Here is a 10,619-nt window from a genome sequence, read left to right on the forward strand (position 1 = left end):
CTTCGTAAGTGGTTTTTAAAAGCTGATAAAGCTTGCACCAATCCCCTAAAATCACCATGAAATAGCATAAAGGTGAGTTTTTCTTAATTACTGTTGCTCTATTTTTCCATTCTTTGTTTTTAGCTAATCTGTATTTGCTCTCTGAACTGCTTATAGAGTAGCCTGTGAAAGCCATGTTTTTATCAGGAGACTATCTAGCAGACAAAATCAATCGGCAATACATGATCCACGGGTTTATTTGTGAAAGATAACCTTCTCAGAATTGGATTACAGTTTATTTGTTCGTATTAAAGTTGAAAAAAAAAAACAATAATCTGGAGTCTTTTTTTAATTAGAAAAATTTGGATAAAGTCTGTTATGTCACAGTAGCTACATGTTCATGATGATTTTTTTTTATATATATATATTTAAAGTAATATTTCAAAGTAAGGATGAAGGTGAGGGAAAATTTAGTTCATTTGTGCCTCACAAAGTGTTTGGTGACGTGAAGCATTGGCTGCATTACAGCAACTGTCTGGTTTCACTTCATCCAAAATCTACATTTGTTTTAATAAATGTTCACTCCAAACTGTCAGAAGATAGTGCATGGTTAATTATTTCACTGTGTAAACCTTGTGATGGACCACAGACCTTTCCAGTCTGTACCCTGCATGTTGCCTGGGGTTGTGCTCCAGCTTGTGACCTTTAATGTGTTTGGAACTGGACTGAGAGGGTCTGCATTTAGAATTTAGTGTAGCATTCCAAATGTACTCTTTATGTTTTTGTATTTTATTAAACTGGGTAAATGAAGAAAATCATTTTTTTTTTCTACAACACTGCATTATGCTGTGTGGACTGCACTGCAACACATTTTTGTTTTGGTGCAGAGTATTATTTATGATAGACATTGCTATTAATTTCACATTTTTATTGAAAGATACTTTATTCAAACCTGTCACACCACCTGATCGAATCACATTCCTTAAGCATTTTCTTTTCCAAAATTCAACATTATTAGATGAAGATTTTAAATGTTATGCTTTTTTTTGGTAAATTCATTTTAAAAACATTTTTAATGTATTTTAATGACGTGGACAGAGGTGGACCTACCTGAAGTGGCACACTCGGTGTGATTTTAAATTATATTTTATATTTGTTTTCATCTACGGTTCATCTGCTAAAACAGATTTTGATATCCTGCGCAGTAAGTATTGGAGATGTTGACCCCAGGAGAGACAACCACCACCCTCCCACCCCGTCCCACCTTCAGGATGCTGTCTGAAGACTCTGCCACACCAAGAGGAAGAACACCTCAAAAGCAGGACTTGTTTAAACGTGATCTGAAACACTTTGTGGGCAAGGTAGAGCAGCATGATTCAGAGCTGTGAGCGCTCTCACATTTAATTCAAAATCATTTCACGACCTCTCCTTGAATTTTCTTTCAGGGCGTTCTCTCTGAGAACAGCCAGCACTTCTTCTCTCACGGTCTCAGACGCCTCCAGCATTTCTCCTCAAACAGCCCCGTGCGTTTTCTGATGTATTGTGAAGATGCCGAAGTGCTTATGAGCCTCCACTCAGACAACACAGTCTCCCTCTACAATGCCCACGGCTCCAGGCAGACTGTGTCAGCCCACTTCCCCTTCTTGGGCTTGACTGAGACAAGGATCAGTGGCTGTGTGGTCGGCTGGGGCCCCGGGGCCTCCTTCACGCTCCTGGACAGCGAGCTACGCCCGGTGGATGTCGCTCAGAACGGCCTGGATATCCGTGTGTGTCGGGCTGCGGAGCACTCCACAGAGCTGGTGACTGCGGGGGCGGGGAACGTGTGTGTGTGGTCGGTGCTGCTGATGAGGTGTAAGCTGAAGATACAGGACGGGCTGCAGCGCAGCACCTTCACTCATTTGGCACTGGCTCCTCCTCGACCTGACAGGCACCACAGAGCCTTTGTGACTGGCGGAGAGACGGTGACCGTGGTCGACCTCGATGACGGAAAGGTTTTGACACAGAGGTTGGATCTGTCAGGGTACGTGTGGTCGCTTGTGATAGAGAAAACAGTCAGTGGTCTTCGATATAACATTATACGATACAGCAGTACAGCTAAAATGAATCATTTTAATCTTCATTATCATACCACCTTTTTCATTAATGTGACTGAAGATGTGGCCGATATGTCATGCAGTAATAATCCCTCATCATCAATCATCGATTGAAACCACTTTGTTTGGAATAAACTCACCAGAAGCATTTACTGGATGTTGGTTATCTTCACTACGTAGTATGACTTTATGTTTCCACCTGATCACAGCAGCATCACTGCCATGGTGTTCTGCTTTCACCTGGACTGTCTGATCATTGCTTCCCAAGATCTCTGCGTGACAGTGTGTGGTCCCGATTTGGAGCCACGAGGTTCTATTTGTGGACTTAAAGGTAAGATTTTGACATCATTATTGGTGATTGACATTGCTATGAGCATAACTGCTTGCTTTCTGTGTGTCCTTCTGCATTCAGGTGTTGTGAATTCTCTGTTTTACTGCACTGAGTTGAGCATGCTGGTGTCTTCCTCTGAAGATGGCTCAATCTGTTGCTGGGATGTGAAGAAGTGGGATCTGATCGGGTGCAGCCACACTGATCAGGAAACCCCTCCCCTGTTCATAGGGGGCACCAGAGGAGGAGCTACCTTCTTCTCTTTCTCACACCAAGGGGTGGATGTCTGGACATTCAGGAGTTTGTACTCCCTTCATTGTCAACTTAAGGATGAAGCCTCCCCTCTGAGACAGATCCTTGTCTCCTCATCACCTCCCCCTTACCCCACTCGAGTCCTGTGTGTTAGTGGTGACTGTCACGTTGCTCTTGTGGCTGCAGAAACAGGCGCAGTGTTGACTTCTTTTAAGGCGGAGGAGAAAATCTTGTATGCTGACTACTGCCTGCACAGAGAGACACTGTTAGCCTTGACTGAATCAGGTACCGTGCTTCAAGCTAATACACTAACTAATCCAATCACCTTGATGCGAGAGTGGCGAGGCAGAGGCCAGCGGCCCCGGCAGGGCAGGGACTGCTTGACTGAACATGTGGATGTCCCAGGCCCGGCTTGCTGTCTCGTACTTTACAGTAGTGTGACGGACACACAGAGAGCACTGGACGAGTGGAGAAATCTACAAGCGAAGAGAGGTTGGAGTCTCAGAAACACAGCAGCGCTCGGTGATGCCAAGAACAAGTGAGCATTTCATTTCGGAGTAAACTATTGCTGGTGTTTCTTTCTGCTGATTGGTTCAAAACTCTGTTTGAAACAGGTTCCTGGTCGTTCTTGGACACAGTGGAGGCTGCTTGAGCGTCCTGAAGATGGACAGTGGGGAAGTCGTGTTCAGGAGACCAGCACACATGGGCCAGAAAGTCACCAGAGTGAAGGTGTACCCTGAGAACAGCTACCTCCTCTCCACAGGTGGTCCCCACTGCTCCTTCAGTTCTGCTTCTCAGTGACGATTTGACAGCTTTGTCCTGTCTCGTGCAGGTGAAGACCTGACCGTCGCAGTGTGGAAAGTGAGGCCATACTCCGATGAGTGTCTCGTCACACTCCTCAGCCTGCCTTGTGCGCAGCCTTCACTCTACCATGCGGCTCTGGGCTCTCAGCTGGCCTTCACCTCCGAAGACCCCAACAGCTACTCCTACGTCCTGAAGCACTTCAGCTTAGTCAGACATGATCGGACAGATTCCCAGCCCGGCAAAGGACACTCAGACGTCTTCACAGGTTGCTTAGACTACTTGTACAAAAAAAAAAATTGATATGCTGTGGATTGTAGTGTGTGAATGAGTTTGCATGGTGTCTCTGCAGGGCTGTGTGTGGTTCCTGACCTGAGGGTGTTTGTTTCCAGTAGTTTGGATGAAACTCTCCGTATCTGGAATGAGAAGAATCAGCTCATCAGGTTGGAGATTATTTTTCTGTTCTACAGATTCTGGTAGCTTTGTTTCAGTGCAGCTGTTAGAGTATGTCCTCACACCTGGTTTATTGGCGTCCGCAGGACACTCCAGCTGAACGCAGTACCCGAATGTTTGGAGTACAGTGGGTTCAGAGGAGAACTTTTCCTGGGTGTTAAGGGGGACCTGTGCAAGTTAAATTGTACAAAATTCCTACCACACAGCTACCAAGAAATGGTTGGTCTCTGATGTATAATTATTGAGATATTTTTGTGCCAGTAATGCTTTTTTAAATCTTTTTTTTTTTCAGGTTCCTAACACTTCCCATGTTGCTCCGCCTCCTGATTTGCCAATCCTCAGCAAAAGAAAGTAGGTTCATAAATCATACTGTACATACTGTGCAATAACGATGAAGCCAAACAGCAGTGCGATGAGAACAGTTGTACTGTAAACAGGACTTTAGCTGCATCCATTGATAGATGGGAGGAATCACAGGCTGGCAAGCAGCCATCAACTGAAGACATACCAGTATGCCAAAAGAAGGTGTGTCTTAGATGGTAGGATTTCAGACTATGGTGGTTCCACGTTGATTTCATTCACACATGTCTCATATAATTTTCATGTCTCATTTCAGGACAGTTTAATGACGTCCAGCATGGACCTGGAAGCGCTCCTGCAGGGGACAGGGAAATGCAGCAAAAGGAAGCCTCCAAGCACAAAGCAAACCAGGAAAGAGGCTTTTGATCGCTACATGAAAATAATATATGGATTCAGACCAAATAACAAGGTTCTTCCCTCTTCTAATTTCACATAATGTCTGATTTCCTCCCACAGTCCCAAAACGTGCATTTGTTAAAGTGGTGTCTTTGAAGTAGTGATCATGATAACAGTCATCACAGTCATCGTTCATCCTTTCAACTCAAATCTTTCTGATCTTTGCTCATATTTTTCTATTTTAGCGTATGTTTTGTTTGTTATTAACTTATACTAATGCTTTCTTTACAGATCAACGTAGAAGATATCTTTGAGCCAGATATATTTTCATTTCATCCCAAACCAAAGCCAGAGAGCTTCAGGCCCCCTAGCACTCCGAAGTTAAAAGTGGAAGCTTATTTTCCCACTAAATCAAGCATTCCTGAGACTGTGGAGAAAAAGAAGGTATCGGATTTACTGTTATGCGCCGTTGCTTTATTTACAATGCTGGGCCATGAAAGAACACTTTGACTGTGCACTGCAGAAATCGACTCCATCGACCCTCAAAGACATCAAGCCTGTTGAGAAAGTGGTGCTTGAAAAAGACAAACCTCAGCTTGTTGGAAAACATGTGTCCATAAAACCCATCATCACAGAGAAGGATGAGGAGGTGAGAGAACGTCGTCTGAATTGTGCAGAAGAGACATGACAGAAGATCAGCAGTTACTATGTTTCTGTGTTTGCTGATTGTTTCTACAGCCTCCAGAGGTGATTTTTAAAACAGAGCAACCCAAACCGTCAACGCCAGTTGTTCATAGAACCTCAACACCAGCCACACCGAGGGGAAGGTCTCCAGAAGTACCAGTGTTCCTGCAGCAGTTTGCAGGGATGGAGTGGTTCACAGACTTGTATCCTGACAAAAAGGTGATTATTGCAAATCTGCACTGTCACTCAGCGTTACAGATGGTCCAGACCGTGACTCTGAGGTGTCCGTTTTCAGAGTATCCCAACCACGATCTCCCCGGAGGACTTCTCCTTGCAACTGCTGACCCATCTGCAGACGTGCAGCATCCCGTCCAGGATGAAGATCCTGTCAGCACTGCAGGCTCTGCACAGCCAGGGTCTCTTCCAAAACACAGAAAAGCTTTACCAGGGCCTCATTGACTGTGTGCACAGTTTCGCGAGACCTCACATGGTATTGTATGACCAGCTTTTTTTGTACAGCCTTAGCAGTGAAATATGATTCAGTCTTATTTTTTTTTTTGTGTGTATGTTTAGTCGTCTGTGGACCGAGCTGCACTTATTGAAATGCTGAATCTGCTCGTTTCCCTGAAACCTCCAAGTGATGAACTGATAAAAACGCTTCTAGTTCTTCTGGCCCAAAAGAATCTGGGCCTCCGGTGAGTTCATCAATACTAAAACATGTTCCGATATAACATCCTTGTTGAATTTTTGGTGTAATCACAACTCTTTAAAATGACAGAAGGTTTTTAAAGTATTATCGATTTGTTAACAGAGAGACTTTATTGCGCTTGCTGGGAGAATTTGGTGTTGCTGAGGCTGAAGAGTGGCTGTGGCCTGAGTTGGAGAGCTGGGAAGACGAGCAGCAGGACCAGCCCGACCAGCCCGACACCTGGACCAGCCTTCAGTGCCGTGCAGATCGCTGGTTGGAGTTATGGATCTCCAAATACAAAGTACCAAATATGCACTTTATTCGTATCTTTATGTCACATTTGGCAGATGGAAAAACACAGGACGTATTTACTGCTTCCGATAGCCCTTCATCAAAGAATTTTTGAGTGTGACAAAAGGACAGAACAGGTGTTTGAAAACTGAGAGGCTCCCCCTCCATCAATCAGCTCTCCACTGCGTCTGATGTCCTTTCCTGTGACCTTAACTCCTCTAAATAGGAGTAGATGAGAGCTTGTCAGTACGGTTGAAGGACTGCGATGTGATTAACTGCTTTTGCTTCCTCATCTCTGCGCCACCAGGAACATAATCGGTATCTGTACCTAAGAAGTACGGCAAAGTGGAAGCCTTTGACCGCCAACACGGTGGACGTGCTGAATTATTTCTGCTCTGTGCAAAAAGAGCAGTACAATCAGGCCAGATCTGTTGCACCTGCCGGTCAGAACAACACCGTGCTCATGCCTCTGCACGACTGGTATGTCACAGTATTGCATATATCGTCATTTGTTTTTAAGACAAACGTCCAAAAGTGTCTTGTTGTTGCTGTGTGTCTGTGTAGTAGTTATAAACCAATCCTTCGCCTTGGAGAGACGTACACCATGGCCAGAACACGCAAGCCTGGTAAGACGTCACCATGTTCTGACAAAAAGTTGCAGTAAAATGTCAAAACTCACAGGTGAAAAATGAATACGCCACGTGCTTCTTTTCATTCAGGCTTAATTCTTCCTCCTCTGCGAAGTCGTCCATTCCTCACGCGCTTCCCGCGCTTCATCTCGTTCCCTTTGTCTTATATCACTCTGAGCCCATTTCACAACTACTCGGACGAGGACTGGCTGAAGGCCTCCGCTCAGCGCCGCTTCAACCATCAGGAGTCGCTGGTGGAGTACTACAGATAATACTCATTCCTACCAGAGAGAGTAATTCAACAATAAACGGCTCGCGGGACGTTGCTGTATGGCTGCTTTATTCTGTGGCTGTTAATATGGAGCTGCATTTCTGTACACATAATCTGATTTCAGTGCTCTCATTTCATGATGCTGGTGATTGAATGCAGAGCTTCTCAGTAAATATTCTAAACATTCACAGCATAATGTGTAGCAAAGCTTAGCAAATCACATGACAAGAAATATTAAAAATAAAACACAATCAGTAGAAAAACCAAGGAAAGTTAAAAACGGTTCAGTTACATTCTTTTATTTTGAAGGAAACATGCAAATCAGTGATGCAGATTTAAAATCTGATCTGATGAGTCTGAATGAACAACTTGTAGACAGAAAGTTTACATAAATAATAACTAAAAGTATGAGTATTTTTACAGATAAAACCAGCAGTTACTCCAGTGAGACACAGGTGCACTTCTTCATGACTATCCCAACTTCTCTCCCCACCTGAGAGGAAAAGCAGTTCAATCCTCATGGCTTCCTTGCTTGGTGATCCTCCTCACTTCCAACTTTGACATTTTTACAGCTATTTACAACAGACACAAGCGACATCCTTACAGTACTTTGGTGGTTGTCTCTCAGATTAACTTGTTTTTAGGTAACAAAAATGAATGAATGAAACATGTCAGAAAATGATGAAGAAATTAATGGTACAAAGTAAAGTAATATTACACCCAATCAAAAAGAATACATTGATTGTCAGGAAGTGTTATGTTGGTGACTGAGTTGAAAAGCACCTTTGTTTTTCCTCTGATGTCTGTTTAGTCCACTAAGTCTTTGTCATAATTGAGCAGGTCGCAGGTCAGGAAGAGGTCAGACCTCCCGCCGTCCGCCAACACCCTTTTAAGCTGACTGCTGGTCAGGCTGATGTCCGTGCTGTCATCCAGAGGCCAGTCCAACAGCTGAGCGCTGGAGGGCAGGTCGGGAAGGCCCGGCTGGTAGTCTTCCAGGGGGTTAGGATACAGCAGCTGACGCAAGGACGGCATTCTCACGGCCGTCTTCACCAGGTCCACGAGACCGGTCATGGAGAGCGGGTTCAGGGCCAGAGCCAGGCTCTTGAGGGCCCAGCAGCCTCCCAGCGAGGGCAGCAGGAGTCCCAGCAGGCCGTCAGTCAGGCCACAGCCGCTTAAAGAGAGGTGCTGCAGGCTGCCGGAGGCCTCGGAGAGGAGGCGGCGGATGGAGGGAATGCTTTCGTCCAAGCGGTTTTCACTCAGATCCAGCTGCTGCAGCGTGGAGGCATGGTGGCTGGTGGAGAGGTACGCAAGGTCGACTGGACTCAGGCTCAAGTAAGGCAGCTCCAATATCTCTAGAGGCTGAGGCAATGAGCTGTGAACAAGCAGAGAAACATTTGCTTTTAAAACAACATTCAGTCATCACAGTTATGTGAAGGTATAATGCTGAAAATGTCTGTCACTCATGTTTTGTCTCATTTTGTCATTCGAACAGTGAAACAGCGACTTGCTGAAAGCTTTCAGCTGACATACCTGAGCAGCACTCGCAGCTGGCCGGGCAGACGCAGTGCCGTCAGGCTGAGCTGCCGCAGCTCCTGCAGGTGTCTGAGGCCCTGCGAGAGGTCCCTCAGTGCCTGCTCCTGGCCAAGGTGGTCTCTGCGGAAGTCCAGGTTACAGTAGTGCAGGCGAAGGGAGTTCAGGGCAGGGAAGGTGGAGAGCTGAGGCAGCAGCTCAGCCAAACCGGCCACCCCGAGGCTACTGTAGCGAATGTCAATGCCCAGGAGACCCCTGGGAGGCAGCAGGTCCAGCAGCGTCCTGATGCTGGACACAGAAATCTCCTCCACGCGCAGGTACCTGCACTGAAGCTTCAGAGGTCCCGCTGTGCTCAGAGCCACACGAACACGCTCCCAGGATCGGGCATTGACAAACAGATCAGCTCTCACATGCACGAGAACGTCAGTTTCTGGCTCCTGGCCTTCACTTTCTTTTTTACTGCCTCCCAAAGCTGTCACTACTGTCTCTTTTTTACGGACTATCTCCATTCTCCTCCGAACTCCTTTAATCAGGTCTTCTTCACTCGTAGGGGCAGAACATTCAACCATCTCTCCATCATCACTGCTTAGGTCCATGCCTCTCTTCCTCTGCCCCCTTTCTCTTTTAATATCCGTTTCTCTTTCAAGGGCGGAGAAGCGTTTTCTCTCTCGGTCTCCTTCTTTCCGTTGTGTCCTCCGTGCTCCAGCTCTGGCCTGAACCACCATGGTGCAGAGGGCCACAGTCAGGGACCAGCCCCCCATCGGGTCACCCATCCCTCCCTCATCTCCTTGAAGACCAGAGAGGTCCAGTAGATGCAGAGAGCACCTTAAAAAGAAGAAATGAAATGTCAGCCTTACATCTATTTTCCAGGGCAGGAAGGCAAAGATGGTCATGACATAATAAACAGCATAGGTGAATACATCTGAAATACACATCGTTTCATTCATTTGAGGGAGTTTGTGGTTAATGACACTAACAGTAATTCAGAATGTAATCCATTACTGCTCCTTACCGCTGATCGGACAGTCCCCTGACCACAGCGAGCAGCAGAGCCTGGATGCAGAGTCGGTTGGGTGCAGTCTGTCCCTGCCTCCTGCGTCCCCCGATGCGCAGCGTGCGCTCGGGCCACCGCTGCACCAGCTCGCCCACAGTCAGCGGTCTGCAGCTGGAGAAGGCGGCTTCCAGCAGCGGTCGGTACAGCTCCCTGGGCACCCACCTGAGCCAGCCGGGCGACGAGCTGTGGTCGCTCACCACCTCCTTGGCACAGAGGCTTACCAGGGACAGCACCATCAGGACGGGCTTTGGCTTTCCAGGTGTAGCGGTAAAAAAGCGGAGTGAACTCTTCTGAGAGTTAGCTCCAGAGCTAAGGCAGCAGCTGGACGCGGTCCTTTAAAGGCCCTCCTAAAATAATTTAGAACACCATATGATAGCCTCCGGGATTATTATCAGCAATAACTTTTGTGGCGACGAGTAAAAGCTTTTCTCGGGTGAAATATTAGCTGCTGGCACATCTTGTTAGCTGACACTGAAGAGGCTCTCACTGAAGCAGGAGTGGTGTTTACAATTTGGACTGACGCACGCACTGACGTAGCACGCACAAGTGAGACGTACGGTGGCCCGGAAGGGCCAAAAATACAACGCAAAACGCACCATGCAGGGGGGGGGGGGGGGGGGGGAAGACACGGAGCAACAGCAAATGGCACAACATAGCAACACAAAAGACACAACACAAATTAATGGGCATAACACAACAGAAAAAAAGCACAGCACAGCACCAAGGAGCCACAACATAACAGTAAATGCCAATAAAAGAGGAAAAAACACAATACAACAGCAAAAAGCTGCATTTCAAATGTAAAGGCCACAATGTCAGTACTCAATGGTCAACAAACAGAGAAAACTTTGTTTCCCTGGAACAATATTT

The 10,619-nt window shown here is 46.4% G+C and overlaps 2 protein-coding genes and 1 long non-coding RNA gene across 3 annotated transcripts; 2 read left to right on the plus strand and 1 right to left on the minus strand.

Moving 5' to 3' along the window:
• Nucleotides 1-3,808: 3,808 nt before the first annotated feature.
• LOC115394622 (uncharacterized) lies at nt 3,809-4,235 on the plus strand. The gene is made up of 3 exons (XR_003932129.1): nt 3,809-3,896; nt 3,993-4,125; nt 4,199-4,235. It is a non-coding gene; the product is annotated as an uncharacterized LOC115394622 (long non-coding RNA).
• A 1,606-nt stretch (nt 4,236-5,841) lies between these two features.
• Nucleotides 5,842-7,166, plus strand: wdr97 (WD repeat domain 97). The gene is made up of 5 exons (XM_030100092.1): nt 5,842-5,981; nt 6,098-6,275; nt 6,573-6,745; nt 6,830-6,891; nt 6,985-7,166. Exons 1-5 carry the CDS (start codon nt 5,890-5,892, stop codon nt 7,164-7,166), a joined length of 687 nt encoding a protein of 228 aa, XP_029955952.1. The 5' UTR covers nt 5,842-5,889.
• Nucleotides 7,167-7,433: 267 nt separating this feature from the next.
• Nucleotides 7,434-10,259, minus strand: LOC115394649 (leucine-rich repeat-containing protein 14). The gene is made up of 3 exons (XM_030100007.1): nt 9,708-10,259; nt 8,696-9,520; nt 7,434-8,537 (listed from the first exon to the last, which is right to left on the minus strand). The coding sequence occupies exons 1-3, from the start codon at nt 9,983-9,985 to the stop codon at nt 7,973-7,975; spliced, it is 1,668 nt and encodes a 555-aa protein (XP_029955867.1). The 5' UTR covers nt 9,986-10,259; the 3' UTR covers nt 7,434-7,972.
• Nucleotides 10,260-10,619: the final 360 nt, after the last annotated feature.

The sequence above is a fragment of the Salarias fasciatus genome, chromosome 9, assembly GCF_902148845.1.
Source record: "Salarias fasciatus chromosome 9, fSalaFa1.1, whole genome shotgun sequence".
NCBI classification, from domain to species: Eukaryota; Metazoa; Chordata; class Actinopteri; order Blenniiformes; family Blenniidae; genus Salarias; species Salarias fasciatus.

Excerpts from the sequence above, each read along its gene's own strand:
- wdr97 (XM_030100092.1), top strand. The coding sequence starts at position 5,890 with ATGCTGAATCTGCTCGTTTCCCTGAAACCTCCAAGTGATGAACTGATA. Across the intron at positions 6,276-6,572 it reads TATGGATCTCCAAATACAAA|GAACATAATCGGTATCTGTA; the intron begins GTACCAAATATG and ends CTGCGCCACCAG. Across the intron at positions 6,892-6,984 it reads GGCCAGAACACGCAAGCCTG|GCTTAATTCTTCCTCCTCTG; the intron begins GTAAGACGTCAC and ends CTTTTCATTCAG.
- LOC115394649 (XM_030100007.1), bottom strand. The coding sequence starts at position 9,985 with ATGGTGCTGTCCCTGGTAAGCCTCTGTGCCAAGGAGGTGGTGAGCGAC. Across the intron at positions 9,521-9,707 it reads AGGGGACTGTCCGATCAGCG|GTGCTCTCTGCATCTACTGG; the intron begins GTAAGGAGCAGT and ends CTTCTTTTTAAG. Across the intron at positions 8,538-8,695 it reads CAGCTGCGAGTGCTGCTCAG|CTCATTGCCTCAGCCTCTAG; the intron begins GTATGTCAGCTG and ends GCTTGTTCACAG.